Source organism: Nanorana parkeri, unplaced genomic scaffold (genome assembly GCF_000935625.1).
Source record: "Nanorana parkeri isolate BGI_ZX_2015 unplaced genomic scaffold, ASM93562v1 scaffold359, whole genome shotgun sequence".
Taxonomy (NCBI): Eukaryota; Metazoa; Chordata; class Amphibia; order Anura; family Dicroglossidae; genus Nanorana; species Nanorana parkeri.
The window spans coordinates 214,247-237,914 of NW_017306627.1; the positions used below are offsets into that span (position 1 = coordinate 214,247).

Genomic DNA, 23,668 nt, shown 5'->3' on the forward strand with positions numbered 1-23,668 from the left:
GTTTTTTTATGTGTGAGGGGGGGATAGGAAGGGGGGTGTATCAATATGTGTGCGGGGGGATTGCAATGGGGGGGGGGAGTCCCCTATATTTCAGGTGCAATTAGGTATTCCAGTGTCACAAACTTGCGTTTTTCTGCAGCAAGAATCCCTGTTCTGGCGTTTAGATGCAGCAACTGTCACTGATTCAAATTAATGATCGGGTGACAGCCGCTGCATTTACATGCCTGCATGTAATCGTATGTGATATGATTACATGCGGTTACAAAAACAATCACTATTACTGGATATACAATTGTGTACCCAGGGATAGTGACAGATTCCTAACTACATGTAATGCTTTCACATATGATTACATGCGGTGTGCAGTCGTTTAAATGTAGCAGCTGTCACACGATCATTAATTTGAATCGGTGACAGTTGCCGCTTGTAACGTGCATACATTAAAACTGGTACCGTATATAGTAGCGGCCCCCACGGGACTAAAAAATTTGTCCAGTGGCGCCGGACTTAATTGAGTTTGAGACCCCTGCTTTATATCCCTTCACCAGTGATACATCTTTTCCTAGTTCTCAATTACTTGCCAACAGTAATCTTAGAAAAGAGAGTCAAATGGCATTAAGGACACCAAACACCAAACCAGGCAGAAAGAATGGAATAAACAATTCATGCAAAATGCAAATTCTAATGTAGTACCATGTCTCTGTGCTTTTGCTTTGTTATATAGGTCAAATAAGGGCATTTTTCGTTCAGATATTTTTACACAAGACCCAAATGGCTCTGCATTTTACCTTTTCAAAAACACAAAACATCTGATGTAGTTTTAAAGAAACATCTGAATGTAGCAATCTAAACTTACTTTAATAATTTTAGTTTTAGGTAACCAATTATAAGGAGGAGAAAATCATACGTTTAATTAAAAAAATCACTGATTGTATTACGTGAACAAATATTAGATTGCATTGATGTCAATCAGATCAACATGAGATGCAACAAACATACCTGTTTTCATGCGGTTGGACAGATTTCCTACATTTTCATATTTCTCCCCATATATTGCCTTATAGCCACTAATGAAGGATAGATATGATTTTGGGGTGACATATGTCTGGCGTCTGAACCTTTCAAAATATTCCACACATTTTTCTGCCACAAGGTCCTGAAATGTACCCATTGTGTTTACAACACTCTGTTTCACTTCTTCTGTACATTCTATTTTGTAAGAAGTCAAAAAGTGATGGGCAACAGCAACCAAAGCATCTCGTGGCCACCTTTGGAACCAGTCCATGGTACATCCAGAAATAAGACCTGGGAATTTCAGAGCTCTGGTTCTGAATTTCTCCCCAACTGGAGAGAAGCAAAGCACCACATGCAAGTTACTGCGAACACGGGAGAGGAAATAATCATAAAGGTTCTCAGCAGTGGGGGCCCGCCGTGGATATTCTTTCTTCATGACAGGTATTAAATCTTGTGTGATTTCATCAATCTCATCCCTTGCAAACAAGTTGGACACTTCTCCTGAAGCCAACACATTATTCATGTACTCTAGAAATGATTCATCCTTAATCTCATTGTCCGTAAATATGAAAGATATTCCTTTTCCTTTTTGCCCAGCTGTACGGTACAACAGCTTTAGATCATCCAGCAGATTACTTGTTCCATAAGTTCTATAATAGATGACATATTATTATACAAATGAATCTGTTATAAATGCAAACATTCAAAGCATTAGTTTTAGTTGGTAAATAGGCACACAGGTACTGTAAAGTCACATTCCTCGTCTATGTGATATTTTTGATATTGACTTACTCTGTATTAATAAATCCCTGCTTGTTTGATTTATTTGATGATTCCGAGTTACTAATACAACTTAACATTTTATGTAGAATGTAAACACTAATATGGTGTAAACTGTTGCTCTTTCATTTTCTATCACAATAATAATGATCACATCGGACTCGTATCCTACAAGCTGAATAGGTAACCTGATTTTTTTGGTTAAAACTTTGAGTTGGAATTTTATAGTGTGGATATTGTTTTAACTTCAGAGCTATGACGCATCTAAGCAAAATGTCTCCATCAATGCAATACTTGTGCCAAGTACTGAGACAAACTGTAAAGCTGTATCAATACAGTAACTGAAAAAAATAGTATATTTCTTGACTCTAGACAGCAAGAACAGTTAAATAAGCATTTATTACTAAGCATTTTTACCATTTAACTAAAACAGCCCTAGAAATGTTTTCTATGTGTACTGAAAAACCGTGAAGTTTGCAGGAAAAACAACAATGTTCCTGAAAAATAGTGTGTTACACCTTAACATTCAACAAAAAAGTGATTACACCATATCTATTCACTACTAGCCAGATTTTTCAAAAGATAAAAGCATTATTTTATTATACATAATAAAACATATGAAAAACATACCTACATTTTTTTAAAGCCAAAAAAAGAGTGCTTTTTCCAGCTTAATCTAGTGTATCTAAACCTAAAAGCAAAAATGTAATATATAGCAATCCTTAAATGTGGTGGATCCATTAGTTTTCTCTTTTTAGGCTTTTTGCCTTTATTTTCAGCTGGTGATTCAGACAGTAAGTCTGTTGTTTTTCAACTTCCTTTAGCAGACCAAGCTGTCCCAAAAAAAAAAACAGCAAAAAAAATTGTTCCTGTGACTGCTTAAAAGGTCTTAGCTGGAATTTGGATTTAATACAGGTATTCCTCACTTAACGCCCGAGTTCCGTTCCTACGACTAGGTCGTTAAACAGATTGGTCGTTAAGTGAGGAACTCTATACAGTACTGTACTGCATTAGTAAAGTACTGTATAGCGTTGCCGAACATGTACTGTACATCGGGCAATGAAAATACTTACCGGGACCCGCAGTGAAGATCGGAGGACACCACTTCCGCCGGCGACACGGCGCACTGACGCTGACGTGCAAGGTCGGAGGTCGATCAGCGGTCCGTTGTAAGTGCGAGTTTTCGCAAAATAGGTAAGTCGGTAAGCGAGGAACATCTGTATGTTAGTCAAGTACATGTAAATTTGCTAGTGCATCTATCAGAGGCTGACAATACTGCTGTCCTATGGTGGCTCCATTGTTCCTCCATAGAGTGGAACCACCCTATGATAGGCAGTGTGTTACTGGTCGCATCACCAAGTGAAATTAAAGGAGAATTATGAGGCGAGTGATTTTCACTCAGCCTCATAATCTGAGCTGACCTGTGACACTGAAACTGTCACAGGTCGGCTCAGTAGATCGGGAAGTGAGCACATACCGTCGCTCGCTCACTTCTCGATCTATCCCTGCAGAGACCTGCCTATCCCTTGAAAACGTCTATATGATGAAACGCGTCAGGGGCGGTCCTGCAATTACGTCACTCCTTCAGTCATAGCAGTCATTTTACTGACCGGCCGGTTTTCTATTCTTTTTTTTGGCTCTTTGTTTAAAAAAACCTTTTTAGCCGTGTTTCCTATTTAAATAAAGTTACTTCATTTTGCTACACCATGGGAGTATTCCTTTATTTTTTTATGACGGCAAACGGAAGTCTGACATAGGATTTGGCAGACCTCATTGGCGCTAAGACGGAGGATAACACAGCGAACGGCTACCTCTACTCCGGTGCTGCACACGGCCTTTAAACATCTTTAGTCCGGTGAGTACATACCCTAGAGGGGATTTTTCGTTTCACCACCACATCACTGGATTGGACACTTATTACACTTTGGGCTTTGGTCTTCGTTTGGAACATTAACAGAACGATTTGCTCCATCACTTGAATTCACAGGACTCATCCTACACCAGATTTTTAGATTAAAAAACTCTGAAAATCTTTTCTTTTGGATTCACAATGTTATGACATTTTATGTTTTGTCATAATTTTTTGTGATGATATGTTGTGCACTGGTCTATAACCATGCACAAGGATTGGTGCACTTGACTTCTCTTACAGAGATGTTATATATTCTCAGATACACATATTTGTCACGAGTTGTGTAGATTTTCACGTTTACACAGTTTTTGTAAAAGTATTTCACTCACATACAAATTAATTGTTTCAGCATTTTATTTATTTATATACATCGAATGGGACACATTGTTTCGATTTTTGTGTGTTTAACACTAATTGGGTTAATACGGTTAGATTTTAATGGATACACAGTTTTCCTTTGAAAAAGATTTTCACTCACACAGAAAGTAATTGTTTAGTATTTTCATTGACATGCATCGAATTTAACACATTGTGTCTACTTTGTGGGTATAACACTAATTGGATTGATATGGTGAGGCTTTTAGCGCTACACTGTTGATTGATTTACCCTTTGGGCTCGCCGCCTTAGTTTAGCAGCTACTAGCCATTCTGGTTCTTTTCTTTATTTTCCACAAGCACAGGTTTTTGTATTTCCTATCCCTGCAGAGAGCCGCGACTGTCACTCAAGGCTCCCTGCAGGGATTGCCCCCCTCCCCTGTGCGATCTTCCAGCAAACGGACGGAGGAGGGGGCAGGCACAGCTGGCTTTGCCTCTGGATAGGCAGACCAAGCTGTCAATCCTGCAGCTGGGTGGATCCAGGCAGTTTTGTCGGGATCCGTCCTGGCTGCGGCGTCTCAGTATACCGCGAGCTGTAGCTCGCTTTATACTGAGCTTTGGGTCACGGGAGAACGCTAGTTTGTGTTCTCCCGTGACCCTTAGGAGAACTATGGGGAAAAGACCTGACCCTATAGTTCTCCTTTAAAGAAAAAAAAACTTTAAAAAATAATGCAGCCACCCCATTTAACAATTGGTAAGCTGTGGTATACTACATTTTTGTTTTGGGTTTAGATATACTTTGAGGTATGCTACTGTTTTAGAACTTGATTTCTGTTGAAACCTGGCAATCACTGCCACAGCCATCCTTGCAAAAATAGCAGAAACCAGCAACTTCATTACAGACCTAATCTGGTTCTGGTTACAGAAACATGCAACTAAGGCCTTGCACATTTGGATTCCAAGTTTGTTTGCTTCTAAGAAAACCTTCATATACATGAACTATTATGGCTGTATTTGTCCACCAGGTAGAATAGTCATACAATACAGTGAATGGTACTATTAACACTGACTGGTTACACAAAAGGGTAGATACATGTGTTATCTTAACTGAATTCATTATTCTATTCTGTGATAATTTACTTTAATCATGAAAATAAGTATCATGCTTATCTGGAGTGGATCCATTTTTTGCTGCACTCAATACAGAGCTTACAGAAACTCACAGTTAAAAGTAGCCTGAAGATAGCATGGTTTTAAGGTGAAAAACTTGTGCAATAACCTTAGGAGGATTGCTCTTAGTTAAATAAAAGCTGCACCTTTTCTGTCTGCGAGGGTAACATATGAATACATTTATATTTTGTGTGCATTGAACTTTAACAGACTAGCAAAAGTAAATGTACATTTTGTGTCTACTCTGAAAACTAGCTGGAGCTATCTTAGTGATGGATGAAAATGTCTGTAAATCTATTGATTTATAGAGAAAACAGAACAGAAACATTATGCGTGTTGTTACCAGTAATATGCCATTACCTAAAGGGTTGCTTTGTTCATATGTTGCATATTTTTAGATTTTACAGTGTATCTTGCGGTGCACATTATATAATTGCTTACAAAATAAAGTGTTAAGACATGTCATGCCACATGTTTACAGTATATATAGTAACCTGGTATGTAACATACTCTTGAGTATTGTGAGAATTGACAAATTTTATTTGTTTTTTTTTTTACCTGAATATTTCAATGCATATATGCAGAAAAAGAAACAATTCAGGAATCCAAGCTGCTGTGATTCATAAATGCCTGCATGAATATATATTCATATACATTTGCAGATTTGCATTGCTTGCAAATCAATTCACTCTTCCCTACTAAAAACCGTAAACTAGAAAAAGCATGGTAGCTAAACATGTTTAAATCATAAAAAGCATCCAAAGTTCTCTTTGCACCAATGTTAAAGGATTTTTGGGACACAATAGATACAGCCTCTAATACCACCATTTAAAAAAGAGTATATTTTCCACTAGTCCCTTTGTAACCAACAGTAGCGCCATTGTCTGTATACTGCCACTAATATTTCATTTTGTTTTTTTAATCGAATCAATTAAAATAGATATACAGTTGCACAACATACAGATAAGAACATCATTAAATTATATTTTCTGAAGTTTCAGCATGTGAGAATAGAAAAACAATGTGCCTGATAAGTATGTTTATATAGTGTCCTACATACTGTAGATCCAGTAAAAAACAATTTTGTATACTGATCAGATTTGTCTGCACCATTCTCCTTCTATCTACAGAGAAACCTCAAAGTCAGTTTATGGAAAATAATCCATCTATATTATTTGATATTGAGATGTACACTGAGTGGCCAGATTACTATGACCACCTGACATTTGTATGCAAATTAGCTATAATTTCGCGCTGAAGTTGCTAGAGGACCAGACCATTATAAATAGGGAAGCAGGTTGTTTACCATGACAGTAGAAGTGATTTTTTTTCTGAAGATATGGGTAAACAACGCAATTTAACAGCCTTTGAACGTGGGATGATTGTTGGCGCTCGGAGCCATGGAGCGAGTATCAGCAAAACAGCAGTATTCGTTAAATGTTCAAGAGCAGCTGTTGTTAAAGTGTTTAAAGACTGGACTGTCAGCCGAAAATCTGGGTCTGAACGTGCGAATTGTGGCCGTCAGCGACTAGTCAATGTTAGGGCAGAACGGAGAGTGTAAAGACTGGTACAAGACAGCAGAAGGGCAACAGTGCAGTGTCAGATTCCTCGCATCACCTTTCAACATCTCGTGGAGTCACGAGGCGGCCCAACAAAGTCATCTCGTGGAGTCATCTCGTGGCCCAACGAACTACTGATGGGGTGGTCATAATAATCTGGCCACTCAGTCTATGTGGTACTGTATATTCCTTACTTCTTACTTATAAGAGGTCAGCATTTCTATACAACTTAGCTGAGCATTTACTCAAGGAAATAATATCTTATATTTAAACACAGAGGAAGCCCAGAGTGAAATTAGGTTTAAATATAGCATTTTCCTTCAGTGTTGAATATTAATCTAATGTTTCATACATGAACAGTTGACTAGGGTTTAGATGTCCTTTAAACGACCCTTTAAAATGTAAAGCATAGTTTTCACTTTCAGACAATTTTATTAATAAAGCAGGTGAGATTATTTGTCCAAGAGCAAAGCTGATCTGACACTTTCATAAATTCTTGCAACTGTCTCACTGACATATTAATACATGATGAAGGTATACTCAAAATACGGAACATGAAAGTATAATCTAGTTCTACCAAGGTTACAGTCCAGATGCAGGGATCAGCATTATTTAAATTCCTCTTATATTGAGAGTATTCCTCTGCATCACCCATTTTCCTCTCAAGTCTACTAAATATCAAAACATGAAAGCACCTTTGAATTGCAAGTCTAACGCACAGAATGTACACTTCTTCCTAAAATTAATCAAGCATTATCTCTAGGGTAAAGAGCAAATGTTCGCATTTAATATTTACTTGAAATGCAACTAAAGAATTTAATACATTCTGCTCTAAAGCCCAAAGGTTTTTGCTGGGTAATAAAAAAAAAACCCAAATACATATGTCAAAATGGTGGTAGTTCAGGTTGTTTTGACTTTATCACAATTTTAGAAATATAGGAAATTGGCAATCCCTCATTATCTTACTTAAAAGGCTTTCTGCACTGGGCAACTGTTCCCTTTCTATTTAACTACCTTACACAACAGTATATTGGTGTAAATTGCCCTGCTTGGACCTACAGTGTTCAATGATATTGATAAAATACAGGGATATAATTAAGAACCTGAGGATGTCTCCTTCTCTACAAATTAAAGTTAATATCCAGGTAGATATAACAGGACTCTATTTATTACAAAAGTAATTAAAATAGGATTTTTGCACTTACTTACACCATTTCTTGGAGTTCATTAGGGACACAGGATTCAGTTAATCTGAGACAATTGGGTATACTGCCCCCCCTCAAACAATAAAGTCGTTGCCCAGCCAGATATAACCTTACCCACTTCCAGCATTCTTCAGTTTTGTAGAGAAGCAGTTATATGAGTAGACCACAAACAGAGGGGTGGAACCCAGGTCCCTTATTAAACGCCAAGAAATAGATTTTATGGCAAGTACAAAAATCCTGTTTTCTTTTCTGTTCATTAAGGAACACAGAATTACATTAATCTGAAACAACTGGGGCAACCAAAAACAATTCAACTTTGGGCAACAGTTACAAAATATCAGCAGGATCACTTAACAAAAACAATAGAAATGAGGAGCAGCTTGCAGCTCAAAGAGCTGCCTGGAGGACCTCACACCCAAATTTGTTATAAGATGAGGCATGAACCTCTGCCTAGTAAAACTTAGAAAACATGTGAACAGAGGATCAGGTGGCATCCTCGCAAATCTTTGAAACAGTTGTCTTCCTGTCTAGGAAGCACTCACAGACCTAGTAGAGTGCAATTTTACAGGAAAGGGTGGAACCTTGTTCTTAAGATTATAAGCTTGTACGAAAATCTGTCTGAGCCACTGAGCAATGGTGGAGTGAGAAGCTACCGTAGTTCCCCTTTATGGGGACCATCAGGAATCATAAAAAGAGGATCAGTCTTTCTAATGGAAGAAGTGGCTGAGAGGTAAACTTGTGCAGAATGTACTACAACCAAGCAGTGAAAATAAATGTCCTTTTAGTGTACTGGAGACAGACAGAAAGACATAAGTACAATGTCTTGGTTGAGGTGAAACACTGAAACCGCCTTGGGGAAGAAAAACTCTGGTCCTAGCTGTGTCTAGAAAGGATACTCCAATCAATATGTTCTAGCTCTCATTTCTGGAGGTTTAGGATCCAAACATAAACTTTTAAGGTCTGGACTGTCTGTATTACATTGTCAGTTAGAACTTGTGTTGACTGTTCTTACAATAGGAGATCATCCAAGTGTCCAGCAATGGGTTACTCTGGGAGCATAGTAAGGATAGAACTGGTGCTAATAACTGGTGGACAGACCAAATAGAAGGGTGACCGACCAGTAGTGTTGTGTGCCCACAAAAAAAAAGGTAGCCTCGGTGCACTGGAAAGACCTGATGCATACAATCCACCAGGCCTGTCATAGCCTCCCCCTAATTGGGGGAGGCTATGACAGACCTGGTGGATTTTATGCAAATCTTTTGGATTTGAATGAAAATGTTCAAGGACTTTAGATACAAGATGAGGCAGATGCCCCCTTTTGGTTTTGGGACAGTAAAAAAGTTGTAGTAAAACCCCAGAAACCTTTCTGCCATTGGAACAATGGCTATAACTTATTGGCTCAAACGTTCTGCCAGAGCAACATGGTAGTCTGTGCAAAACAAGTATGGAAACTGCACAAATCAATTTGTAACTAGCTTTCAAAGTAAGGTGCACATGGAAGGGCTTTCCAGAAACACAAAAATTGCCCAGCACACTTACCAGCAGGCCTTACACTGCTTCACTACTTGCGTTAAAAGCATGGAGGTCTGCTAGTCTGTGCAGAGACACAGGTAGGTTAGACATCATGAAGCAGGATAGTGGTAGAGAGCGAAACATTGAAGATACGTTCTAGTTTAATCAAGTTTTATTGAGTTTTGAAAACAATACAAGAGTGTGACCAACATTCAGAGTACTACTTGCTTAGATTGTACCTCACTCGGTCAGTAAATACTTAAATAAAGAATTTAAAAAAATCCAGAGTATAATATAAGATGTACAATAGAAAACATGAAAGAATACAGGTACATAAGCGAAAGTATTAAAGCATAAAGCATATCATATAGCGGTTAATGCATCATGACCTAGGTTCTCCAGGTCAGAAGGGTGTGTTGGTCAATAGTGTTGAAGGGGGGAGAACAATTCAAGAGAAATAATAAGGGAGGAAGAACGAAAGAGAGAAGATGAAAAGGAAGAAAAAAGGAAATTGGGGAAGATGAAGAGGAGAAAGACAGGCAAGGGCATGGGTGTCCTCGACAGAGTCCAATGAACCACAACTCATACATTAGCATATAGGATTTGTTTTAAGGATAGCATTTGTTTATACAAGATGCAAGAGTGACCTGAGGAAGAATCTAGAGAGGGTTCTAAGGTGACATTAAAATCTCCTGTTAATACCAAAATACCTTCTTGGAAATTGGTCAGGGATTCAAGAGTTTGTTTAAGAAATGGGATCTGAGATCAGTTAGGACTGTAAATAGTGGCAAATGTGTAGGTAGATGCATCAATCCGCCCCTTCAGAAACAAGTATCTCCCATCAGAGATGGAGGTAAAAAGAATAAATTAAATGTGTTTGTGAAAACCAATGGATACACCCTGTGATTTATTGTTAGGTGAATCGCTGTAATACCAATTTGGATATAGAAGGAGGTTAGGTGAACATGAGTTCTTTGAGACAAGTGAGGCCTGTAGAAAAGCAACATCGACTCTCCATCTTGCGTAACTCACGGAGGAGATGTCACCTAGCCGGGATGTTAAAGCCTCTGACATAAAAGGAAATCAAACGCAAGTCCACCATTGGTAATCACAAAAAGGATGGCATAATACAGAGGGGACGCCCATGTCTTGTGAGAAGGAGTAGAGATAGGATAGGGGGGAAGTGAGAAAAGAAAGAGGGGCAGTAGGAGAGAAAAATAATAGGAGAAGAGCTGGAACATAGCAATAAAACATGTAGAATCAACAAAATACAGCCATACAATCAGTATTTTTAGGAGCGGAATGAGGCTCAAAAAGAACAACAGCGTACACAGTGTGCAGGGAATAAGGCAGATCGCAACAGAGCAGGCACTAAAAGATGGAAAGAAGGAGAATGGAACACTGTCTAAACACATAGAAATAGACCAGTGTTCTAACAGGAAAAGAGTAGTGCTCCGCCCACAAACAGTGTAGTGTTCTAATGAGAAGGAATAAACAAATGAACTAAATACAATATACGTGAGAACATCATATGACACTAAAAGGCATCTCACAAATACAAAAATACAAACTATACCAATATAACTAACCCTCATAAAGTATGAGGAACTGGTTACTGGACATAAGCAGCATGTAGAAAACATAGGCTCACCATAAAGTGGGAAGACACAAACATGCCATGCTATTAGTGCTGGCGGGACCTCGATGGAGGTGTAGTGGAAATTGGTTTGCACAGCTGGTCAGCTAGCGGGTGATGGGGACGATTGACTCCTGCCAGCAAGGTAGAGAAGGCACGCAGATGTTGAGTGTGTTACAGAAGAGTAATAAATCCTCCAGAAAGCGAATGGAGTTCCCATTTTTATGGGCTATGAGACAAGAAGGATATCCCCTATGATAGGGTATGCCAGCATGGCGTAGAAGATCCAAAAGCAGTCGGAGAGCTCTGCGTCAGGCAAGGGTCTGTCTGGCAAGGTCGGGATAAATCTGAATCTTGGTGCCATCAAATTCCTGAAGTGGTGATTCACAAAGCTTCTGCAACATGGCCTCCTTATCCGTAAAGTAATACAAACGGCAGATGACATCTCTGGGATTAGCTGAAGGAAGGCCCCGAGGGCGTAAGGCCCAGTGCACTTTGTCAAACAGCAAAAGAGCCATAGGAGGTTTAGAGAGAATGGTGTTGAAAACACCCCGCACAGTATCTGACAGATCGGCATCTAAAGTAGCTTCAGGTAGGCCGGGGATACGTAAATTGTTTCGCCTACCTCTATTTTCTTGATCCTCTAGATCAGGGGTAGGCAACCTTGGCTCTCCAGCTGTGCTGAAACTACAAATCCTATCATGCTTCTGGCTCTGGGAGTCATGCCTGTGGCTTGCAATGACTTATGGGATTTGTAGTTTCAACACAGCTGGAGAGCTGAGGTTGCCTACCCCTGCTCTAGATGATAGGAGAAAGTGCATTGCACCTGCAAAACTGAGTGCATGTGGGTCTGCAGAGATGTAAAGGCTGCAGCATGAGAGTCCAGCCTGTTCACCGAATGCTCGACTCTGTGAAGTAGACGAGTCATCTCCCCACAGAGAGAGAATGTCGGCTTTCAGGGAATGCTCCACAACTTGTCCCACAATTCGTGCTTCGTCGGTAAGGCACAGACCAGATCATCCGAATGGTGGACCTCAAATCAGGGTTCTCACTGAAATCCAACTGGGCAGAGGGAGACTCCGGATTCCAATCTCGGGGGGAGGATGGAGGAGAGGTTGAAGTTGCAGGAGCTGTCGGGGGCCTTGTCATGTGGAGCGGCACGATCCGGTGGATCAATGGAAAGGTACCATTTAGACATTTAGAGTTTTGCAGGGGTCCGTTTTGCTAGTCTTCTCCCCCATGTCGAGGTGGTAGGCAAGACACAGTAGAGTAAGTGAGATGGTAATAAAGTGGGTGGGTAGCACAGAGCTCCGATCACTCACGTCCAGCCGCCATGATCAGGAATCATCCCTCTTCAAGATACTTTCTAACCAGGTGTCCGCAAAAGTCAACAAAGTTCCGCCCACTTCGGAACGTGGGGGCATCCCTTCATAGTGAAAATAACTTGTCTGTACGTTTGGAGTTTGGTTTTGAGGCCCATTCGCTGCAACTGAATTGGGCCCCTGATGGTGGTTTTGACCTTTGAATGTGAAGCCTAGAAAATAATACAAGGAACAGTTCCTTGTTTTTAAGGCATGAGAAGTGTTTCCAGATTGAGGCCTAGGTGTCTCCTGCTGGGGCAAATTAGTACCTTTACTATCAGTATCATCCACCCATTATGAAGTTGTCTAAAGATGCCGCAAATAGACTTTTGCCACAAAAGGTATGCACGGCAATCATTTCTTACATTGCTGTTCTGCAGACTGCATTTTAGCCAAAGAGTTTTCCGCATATTCAAAGACAGGAGACTAATTTGGATTATAGGCAGTAGCTAGTTCCATTTGATTTATTCTTAGTCCATTCCCCTAAGGATTGGCAAATAGACATCATGACTATGGCAGCTTAAATAGCAGGGTTTGCCAAAACAAGGATATGGAAAGAGTTTCCAGATATTTCCCAAAAGGATCCTTAAAAACTGGTGCATTTTCAATAGGTATGGTGAGTGGGTTTTTTTTGGCAATATACAGCACCCTCTACACTAGGGAGAGGTCACTTCTTAAAAAAAGCCTCCTCAAATAGATATTGGCAGTAACATGTGTAGGTGGAGTAAATAACTTATCAGGATTTGTAAAGTTCCATACAAAGCAGGTTCAAGTAAGGCGTGTATTAGAAATGTTTTAACAGTTTTGGGTCCTCTCAGGATCCCAAACTAGTAACAGTATTATTAGCAGCCACATGCTTTTTCAGTTTTAAGCAGAGTTGCATCACATTAATTAGAAGTGACATGGTATATTTAAGTTTGGGAGCTATATCAGCTGATTGTGGTTCCTCAGGGACAAATATTGGTTCCTCAGGGACAGATTTATCCAGAACAGCTTTATGAGACTCTTCATTCGACAGGGGATCCACAGCAGAAGGCTTAGAGGGCCCTACACTGCAGAAATGTCAGATAAAGATTCTGGAGAATAAGGCATAGAAGGATGCTTACAGCCTTCTTTGTAAGGTTTTGGAAAGTACCAGAAGTCATGCAGTCTATAGACCACCAGGGTCCAAATACAGCCTCCAAGGCATCACCAAAAAAAAAGCAGATCAAGTCTTGACTAAATGGAAATTATGTTTAGAAAAAAAAAATGACTTAAAAATGGTTAAAAATGGAGTGGGAGGGCTGTTCACAAGCTTTTGTTACCCAATTGTCTCGGATTGAATGAATCGTGTGTCCCTTAATGAATGAGAAAGAAATTAATGTTTAATTCCTTGAGCATCTGCGCCTGCATATCCCTTATGGACAAAATCAAATTACAAATGAACCCCTTAGTGACCAAGGCCTTTTTCTTTTATTTTTTTTGTACCCATGTTATAATCCACATTTTAGGCCTGAAAAACACTTCAAACCCCCACACATTATATATTTTCTGAAAGCCAAGACCCTGTAGAATAAAATGGTGGCAATGTTCATGTTGCATGATAGTAGCGCAACGTATTATCAAAACCCAACATTTTTTGAAAAATGCCCTTAAATGCTCAAAAACACAATTCAATATATATTTTTAAATAAAAATGAATAAATAGATACCCAACATGCCCAGATAAAAAATCGTGTGCGTCCATGAAACTGCGACAAAAATCAGTACCTTGAAAAGACCATAGATGACTGTTTAAAAGCCCCCACAGGTCATAAATTTAGAGATACGCATAAATATTGGCCTTAAAATTATTGCTCTCACTCTGGCGTGCGCAGCGATACCCAACTTGTGTAGTGAGATCATCGTTTTCATACGAAGGCGCACCCGAAACATGTTTACGTGAAGACTCGCGTGCTCGTAGGGAGGGGGGGACTTAAAAAAATGTTTTTTACATTATTGCACATTAGTGCAGATCGCACCTCAATAGCTTACTGCTGGGCTTTAGGAGCCCAGCACTTACAGCTATGGGACCGGAAGTGATGTAATCTGCATCGCTCCTAGTCCCATAGTAAGGAGAGGGCATCGGCGAATGGAGGATTGCCCATCTCCTCCCCAGCTTCCACCCGACACCAGAGAAGACAGTCCTGGGCCCGTAGGAGGGGCAGCGGAGCCCGGGAAACACGGCGGAGGTGTCGGGCGGGGGGTGGGCGACAGCCCGTTTACCGGCCCGGAGAAGCGATCGGGTGACAGCTGAGTCGCTAGATCGCTTCTATTGTAAAGCTGACAGTCGGCTTTACAATTGTAAACAGAGTCCTGCTGTCTTTAGCCGCCTGGAGTCTGTTTAGACGGGCCCGGTGACAGTGACGTACTATGGACGTCACTGGTCACTAAGAAGTTAATTTTCTTTTTTTTTCTTTTTGTATTAATGCAAAAAGAAATGTTAGCGACAAATATGCAGGACAGGAGCTCTGACTATGCTTTGACTTTTGTTGCGGCATGCTTTTTCTGATTCAGTAACCTATAGAATTCAAGTCAAATAAAGATAGGCACATAGTATTTTCAGGAAATGGCAGCCAACATACTTCTCTTAGAACAGGTTTCCTTTAAGATTGTGCACTTTTCTTGTTTACTTTGGGGAGATATCTTCAAAACCCAAAATTGAACTTCACAATGTGAACAATCATAGTTACTAAAGGAACACAGAGAAGGAAGCGGATGCCAACAGAAGGTCAACATAAAACATCTGTATTGCTAACTCGTGCTGTCTCATCATACGGGAAGACACTCAAGAGTCCTCATAGCAAGATACAAAACTGTTCCATTTCCAGTCTGCATTAATGAGTGTCTTAAAGGAGTTAGACTCATTAGCTGCTAAATCATTACACTGCACAGTGAACAGCTATCGGTCAAGAATCATTCTTTCCCCCTTTACATAAAATCTGTCATCACAACAAGACATATATAGAAACCTGCAATTATCCTGTATTCTGCTGAAGGGCCAGCATGCTCATTAAACAGCTGAAGGCTCAGCACAGACATATAACTCTACACAAGCCCTACTGCTCTCCAAGGCCATCTGACAAATAGATTTTGTCAGTCTTATTAAAAGTTGTTGACTTCATGCACAAAAGTGAAGAGGTTTTTGGAGAAAAAAACAGACTGAATACAGTGTACATTTACCAAGAAGCTATCAAATAAGTGCTAATCACATCAATAAAAGATGGAGTCAGAACATAGTAAGCAGAACTATGACATTTTTTTCCAATGTACTAAAAGCATAATTAACTTAAAAGACCTTGAGTGTAGGCCTGCTATTAGCCTCTGCTGTGAATGCCACTGATCCCGATTTCACTTTGTTACCAAGGACTTAATTTTGTGTATAGGACTAAGCTTTGTCCTCCTGCCCTCTAAATGTCAAATGTATGTATTTCTTGTGTGCCCGAGAATGGCAATCTCACTAGACAGAAGAATGGAGGGCAAGTATATTAAGCCTTTCAGAAATCACGTACCGCCGTTTAATATGAAAACAGCAAATTGTCAAAGCTGGAGCCTAAATGCACCTAAGACACCAAGCTGGATTAAGTTGGGTGGTGCTCTTAGTTAGTGATGGGCTCGGGCGTGTTCGCAGCTCCACGTGCCAAACCCGCCAGGAAGCTGACGCACGCAGCGCCAATCACAGGTACTGAGCCATGTTCCCGGTCCGCAGCTGCAGAGATCGGGAAATGTCTCAGTGCCTGTGATTGGCGCTGCTTTCTGTCAGCTTCCTGACGGGCTCGGCATGTGGAGCTGCGAACACGCCCGAGCCCATCACTACTCTTAGGGAAACCAGAAAGCCTATGTATAAGTTGTCAAATATAAGGGAGTTTTCGATGACCTCTGCTAACCTAGAATGAGTGGGTTCACAGAAAACCGCCCCTTATACAGCAATGATATAGAAAATACTGGGGTTTATACAGAGCAGTAACATAAACAAAAATTATAATTTCTTCACCAGCACTCCTAAGTAACATAATAATGAATTTAGCTTTGTTTTGTATGTATAGAAACAATATTGTATTATCATGTCACTCAGGGCTTAAAAGAACATTTTCCTATTCCAATTGATATAAATTCTGTAGCACACAGACCTTGAAGTCTGTACAGGTCACAAGTATAAATGTTTACAAAATATAAGGGGGTAGAAGTATTGTTTCATTTTTTTATTACATGTTTTAACTACGCAAGGCTTCAAGGAAAAATGAAAATCAACATTTAATCACAATGATCTATGGTGTAAAACTGAAAAACTAGTGTATGAACAATAAGCATTAGGTTTTTGATAGCTTAATCCAAAGTGAAGCATGCTTTATTTAAAACAGCTCCCAAGTTTTAAAATTCATGATAGCAAATATTTACCTTGACAGAGTAATCTGAAAGCTCTGATATCCAGCAATGTAGGAAGCCAGCCTAGTCAAGCTCTGTTTCCCTGATCCTCCAACACCGACCAGCAAAGCATTTCCTTGCGGAGTCCGGATAATGCGGGAGATTTTTACCAGGTGGATCATTGCATCCTAAATAGTGGAATAAACATTAATTAAACAGCTGGCATAGCTGGAATTAATATGAATGTGCTGTTTAAAGTAAAACACTGGGGTTTTGTTACATTATTTGTTTAATCATTGCAAAACAAGCATTACAAAATACTCATGTCTTCCCAGATTTCACAATTATGAATAACCAAAGATGACTTAAATCAGGAGTTAAATCTTAAAAATGCATTTAAGTTCCTCAACTATTAACAAAAATGTAGCTTATTTGTGTATCACTCCACGGTAGATCCTGAAATCAACTCTTTGTTTGTACTGACACTGTCCTTCCTTCCGGAGGGTAGCTACTTTTGTTCCCCATGGTCCCTGTGTGGGTTGAAGAGTAGCCAGATTTCCAAGCTCACACCTGTGATAGGCTACAATTTCAATACAAATTAGTAATCTAAATGTGACATTGCAGTCTATCGTGGGAGTGAGCTTGGAGCAGTGGCTACTTTACAGGAACTCCAGGTAAACACCTAAATATATGATTGAAATGCAAATGTGTTTCAGTTTTACCTGCCAAGAATTAGTGATTTTGGCCAATCCGTGTTATGATACACACAGCTCAGATAGTTAGCAAAATCATCATGCTACTTTATGGTTTTGCATGATTGGTTCATGGATGCTGAATCACTGTCCAGTGAGAAATATGAAGTTGAATTGCTCTCCCAAAAAAACAGATTTGCGTAATCAGGAACTATATGTATCATCTGTTTAGCTGTGCCATATGAAAAGCATGACTACCAATAGCTCAGTCTTTGTCTCTGTTGGGGAGATTCTTGCTTACAATCCATCATGGTCACTATTGTTACTGGGACAATCCGAGAACAGGAGCAGAGGTGATATCTACCAATGGGAGCAACTGCTCCTGTTACAACTGTCATAGATGATATTTCTCCTAATTTTTGCAAAATTGGAGGATTTCCAATCCCTTTCTATAATATCGGTGGAACAGAATGAGAAGGGAATTTTCCCTAATGGGGACACAGACAACAGTAAAACCTGACAGAGGATCTATGCCTTCCATGCCATATACAAAGTAACTTTCATATTCACACTCCATGCAAAAATGAAAATATAAGAGAATAAAAGTACAAAACTACTTTGTTCATTGTGACCCATTATGTGATCAGGCAGTAATGGCATGTTGTGAATTCCTTGAAAAATTTTGATTTATGGGCTTCCTGGATCAATATTCTGCAGGCTGTTTTTGAAAAAATATAGAATATGTTTAACCTTTTAAATACAGCATGACAGCTGCTGCACACACCATAAAATAGCATTCCGATTTACACACCATTTTCTGTCTGTCTTACCAGAACAAAGCAATGCCGTTTTAAGGAGCTGGTTACATACATCTAACTTCCCTGTGTCTGTTGTGCTCAGTGTCATACATTATTTAAGAGCCGCTGCAAGCAGTATTTTTGTAAAGCATAAGAAAGTCAATCTCAGCTATTTAAAGGACACAGATTTGGCTGCCTCTAAGCCAGAAAGAGAACTTTTGAGAATGTTTGCTACTGTATAAGAATGTTTCTTTTAAACTGTTCCATATTGATATGTAAAAGATAAATAGCAGCATTTATAAAAAATAAATATAGGACTGAATTTATGTTGATGTACACATCCATTTTGTAAACCACAAAAAACTGAGCAGCAGATGCATGTGTGATTTGATTGGCCATTATCCCGAGGTTTCACACATGGAAGAGTAATATTTGATGACTGATTCTGAGATACAGAAGTACCCAAAAATCAACCTACTATTGCAGCTCTGAAAACAGAAGAAAAGCAGAGAAATCCTGCCCCCTAAAAGTCAAGAAAGGTGAAGGATTTTTCTTTTAAAGACTTAACTTTCATGCATATAAGTATTTTAATGTAATATTTACTTTTCTGCCTATAAATCATCACCTGTTGTAGATTCTTATATATATATATATCTATATATACAGGTGAAACTCGAATAATTAGAATATCGTGCAAAGTTCATTTATTTCACTAATGCAACTTAAAAGGTGAAACTAATATATGAGATAGACTCATTACATGCAAAGCAAGATAATTCAAGCCGTGATTTGTCATAATTGTGATGATTATGGCTTACAGCTCATGAAAACCCCAAGAACCCCAAATCCACAACCTCAAAAAAGTAGATTACTACATGCAATCAATAAAACAAGGATTGTACATAGAACAATATCGGACCTCTGAAAAGTACAAGCATGCATATGTACTCAGTACTTGGTTTGGGCCCCTTTTGCAGCACTTACTGCAATTACTCTTGCACGATATTCTAATTATTCGAGTTTCACCTGTATATACACACACACACACACACACACACACACACACTGTATAGACCTATCATCTTTGTATTTAGCTATTCTATATAGCTAAATACAAAGATGTATGGCTCTATGTTCAACTTAAAAGAGAACTACGGGGTAACCTTTTTATCCCACAGTTCTCTTTAGTGTCATGGGTCTGAGCCAAAGCTCAGTATATAGCTCGCTATATACTGAGAGCGCCACAGCCGGGAAGGTTCCCGACAATAATGTCGAGATCCACCCAGCTAGCTGATTGACAGCGTGCTCTGTCTATCTAGAAGCAAAGCCAGCTGTGCCCGCCCCCTCCCCCCGTCCATTCCTCCAGTCAGCGCTGGAGGATCAGAGAGGAGACGGGAGGAATCCCCGACAGTCACCGCTCTCTGCATGGAGATGATCAGAAAGTGAGTGAGCGACGGTATGTGTTAGCTCATTTCTCGAATTACAGAGCCGACATGTGACAGTTTCAGTGTCAAATGTCAACTCTAACTATGAGGGTGAGTGAAAATTACTCATCTCATAGTTCTCCTTTAAAGGGAGGGGAACAATAACTAGCTTAACAGGATCGTATGTAGCCATCCTAAACAGTAGCCAAAATACATTCCCAGGTGTAACAAGTAATTATTGAGTCAGTGATTGAGTTAGCGAGTCATATTATATATGTAATATTGCACAATATCATTTATTTACCTTGAAAAACACCAAATCCATTCTTGCTCCCCTAACTGCTTCATTGTACTGTTGCATAAACATGTCAAGCCGGTTTGAAAGATGTTGAAATGAAGGGATAGGCTCATAGATTTTAGGTGCTTCAAAGTCAGCATCATCTGGTTCATCACCGGTTGCTTCTGGAGCATCTCGTAAGAAGTCCACAAAGTAGGACTCTTTTGCTACACTCTGCATTAGCTCCTGTCCATGATCTTCTAATGCAATCTAAAAGTAAAAACATGTTTAGTGAAAAAACAATCATTATACACACAAAGAACAAATTTACTATATGTAATGGACTGTACTATGTATTGTTCTATTTATAGTGGACTTTTCATGAAAATGGAAGGTCTGGTTTATTGATCCCACCTCTTAAATACAAATAGCTGTAAAAAAATTGTCACAAATATAGTTTTTTTGTTAAATAGTACACAATTGAATGTAACTGAACTTGACAAACTTTTAAGTATAAAAGCACATATCTTGCTTTGAAAGAATGTTGTAAAACCTGTGTCTCAGAGCATCTACTACCCTACAATGCTTTTGCAAATATTATATGACAAGTATAAATGTACACATCATTACCTTCTGCAGACTGTTCTCAAACCAATCCTTGTCTTTCTGGTCAACAAACCTGTCTGCTATCACACGTGTGCATTCATTTTGGAAAAGGGACACTAGGATGTCAGTGCTGCGACAGATGTCTGATGTAACTGTCAATATCCCCTGCCAAATACGGCTCAAGTCCCGCAAGTTAAAAATGTAATGAAATTTTGCCGGGGTTGGTAACATCTGCAGAATGAAATTAGACAAATTTGTAAAAACCTTATTATCCATACAGAGCAATAATATGGCAAGAAGACATTAATCTAGACGAGGGTCTGTTGGCTCTTCTTCCAAAGACTGCATATGTATACTACTTTAGCATATTGTATATTTTTAGTTTGAAAGCTGACTGTACCCTGGAAATCTGTTCATTTCCAAATGTTCTTGCGGGGATAAGATAACTTGTGGAACCTGAGATGCATGATCATTGTTTAGTGCATGTTTTCTGAGCAGATCATTGGTGGCGATATACTGAATAAGCTCAGCTCTAATAAAAAGAGCAAATAAAGTTGGAAATCATCTAAAGTTATCTACTTATCTTTACATTTCTGATACTTTTCTTCAAAGGCTAGACTATCTGTTTTGTCTGTAAGCACCCCATGCAGACATACGCACCTGGAGTAGTAAACATAATGATGTGAAAGAGAAAGGTAGGGAAGAAGATGTACTTGATTCTTCCAGGGGTGAAAGTTTTGGTTTACTTTGGGAGTATCACAATTAAGTACTACAATACTTGTGTGTAGTTCTGCTTGCCTCTAATCATGGAAAAACAGCAAGGAGAGGTTGTCAAAGAGTGCGACAGGCTCATTTGTCATGCAGCTTCTCAGAACATTTCTGACACTAAACTGTTCCACAGCAAAGTCAACTAGGACAACTAAATAAATATATTTCATAAATATAAAATGGCTAGGTTTACCCGTAGTATGCATGTAAATCTAAGCGTGCATGCAGCAAATTCACAGCAATGCAAAAGGTAGCCCAGCATGGTTATACTAGTTGCAGTGGTTGTGCTGGTGTTATGACCCAGACAACTACTGTGTTGTCTTCATTTTTAGCAGCAGCTTTTTCAACAGGCTTCAAAATGTATGTGCTTGCACTCAGGTGCATCCAGGGATTTTTTACATAGTTAATAGTATTTGGGGTTGAATAAAGACATACGTCCATCAAGTCCAACCCATATAGGTCCACGCATCATCTCATCATATTTTAGGGATACTGGTATCCCTGGATATTACGGTCCCTCAAGAAATTGTCCAAAAGTTTCTTGAACAAATCTACACTCTTGGCTGAAATCACTGCCGATGGCAGTGAGTTCCAGACCTTGACCGCTCTTACTGTAAAGAACCCTCGCCCATTCGCCCATTGTGCTTGAATTTTTTCTCCACCAACTTTAGGTGGTGGCCTCTAGTCTTTGTAATGGAGTTAATCTCAAACAGTTTGTTGCCAATGTTGCTGTCACCATTGAACATCTTGTACATGAAAATCATATCCCCCCTTAATCTCCTTAATTCCAGCGTAAACATGTTTAAGGTCAGAAGCCTTGTCTCATAGCTCTGGTCCTCCATTCCCCTAATTAGTTTTGTTGCCCTCCGCTGAAAACTATGTTATCACGTACGTCAAACGCGTTTCCCTCCTGTGTATATACTGAGGAGAAAAAATTGTTCAGCGCCTCGGCCCTCTCCTTGTCACTTGTGAGTAACTTCCCGTTTTCGTCCTTTATTGGGCCTATCTGCTCCTTTCTTACCTTTTTACTAGTAATATATTGGTAGAATTTTTTTTAATTTTTTTTTTTTTACCATCTGCGGCGATATGCTTTTTGCATTCTATTTTAGCTTCCCGGATTACTAGTTTGCATTTTTTGTTACATTCCTTGTAGTTAAGGAATGCCAATGCCATCCCCTCCATCTTATATTTTATAAATGCCATTCTCTTTGCCTTAACATGTAGTTTTACAGTTTTATTTAGCCATATAGGTTTAGTCTTTGATCTTTTGTTTTTGTTACCCAATGATATACACTTTGAAATGGCAATATGTAATGTGTTCCTGAAGCAGTCCCACATTTGGCCTGAGTTTAGGTTGTGAAATGAGTTATCCCATTTTATTTCCCCCACTAGTTTGCGCAACTTATCGAAGTTGGCCCTTCTGAAATTAAGGGTTCTTGTCCGTCTCGCCTTCTTTCCTTTCCTGTATTTAATATTGAAAGTAATCACATTGTGATCACTACTACCCAGTGTCTCCCCAATTACAATATCCTCAATTAACTCCCCATTATTAGTAATTATTAAATCTAGGATGGCATTTTTCTAGTTGGAACCTCCACCATCTGTTTCAAGAAATTGTCTCGCAACAAGTTCAGATTATCTGGCCCACCCAATCAACCCATTCCCCAGCAAGGGCAAGCTAGAAAATGTTGAGTAGACATATACTGTAACTGAGATTGTACCTAGCTTAATTAAATCAGTGCCAAAAAGAAGAAAGAAATGTAGTTAAAGAGAGTTACCTAAGGTTGTCTTGGGGGCATATTTAAGTGCTTAGCATCTAAACCAGGGCATGGAGTAGAGATGTAGCTAAAACACAACAAGTTCCAGAGCAAGTGAAATTCTACCAAAGACTGCACAATTAAGCGTACAAATCCAACATGTCGGCGGTCATAAAAAAGTTGGTTCAAGGGAATCAGGAGTAGGAATATGGCAGGGTGCAGGAAGACTGAAACAGGTACAAATGAAATTACCCTGGTGACAGCAAACAAATTGTTTCATTAGGTAATAATAGAATATTGACCAGGAGATACGCTCATCGCTCCATGTGCCTAACTCACCTAAATGAATAAAAAGGGCAGGTATGCTCATCCTGGCACACAGGAATACACATTGGAATGCAGCAAAAGACTGGGAGAGTTGCAGGGGAAACAACAGCCATAGGAGCAGTTATCAGCAGAAAGGAGGACCCAGCAATGACAGAAAGAACAGCAGTAACAGG

General features: G+C 39.4%; 1 protein-coding gene across 1 annotated transcript in view; it reads right to left on the reverse strand.

The window, feature by feature from the left end:
- The window catches only part of LOC108788892 (dynein heavy chain 5, axonemal-like), a 237,649-nt gene that overhangs the window by 103,491 nt on the left and 110,490 nt on the right, over positions 1–23,668 (reverse strand). The window contains exons 53-56 of the mRNA XM_018558793.1: positions 20,668–20,874; positions 20,065–20,307; positions 16,881–17,035; positions 1,000–1,664 (exon numbers count right to left, since the gene is read on the reverse strand). Of these exons, the coding sequence (XP_018414295.1) occupies positions 1,000–1,664; positions 16,881–17,035; positions 20,065–20,307; positions 20,668–20,874 (1,270 nt within the window). The remainder of the gene's footprint in view (positions 1–999; positions 1,665–16,880; positions 17,036–20,064; positions 20,308–20,667; positions 20,875–23,668) is intronic.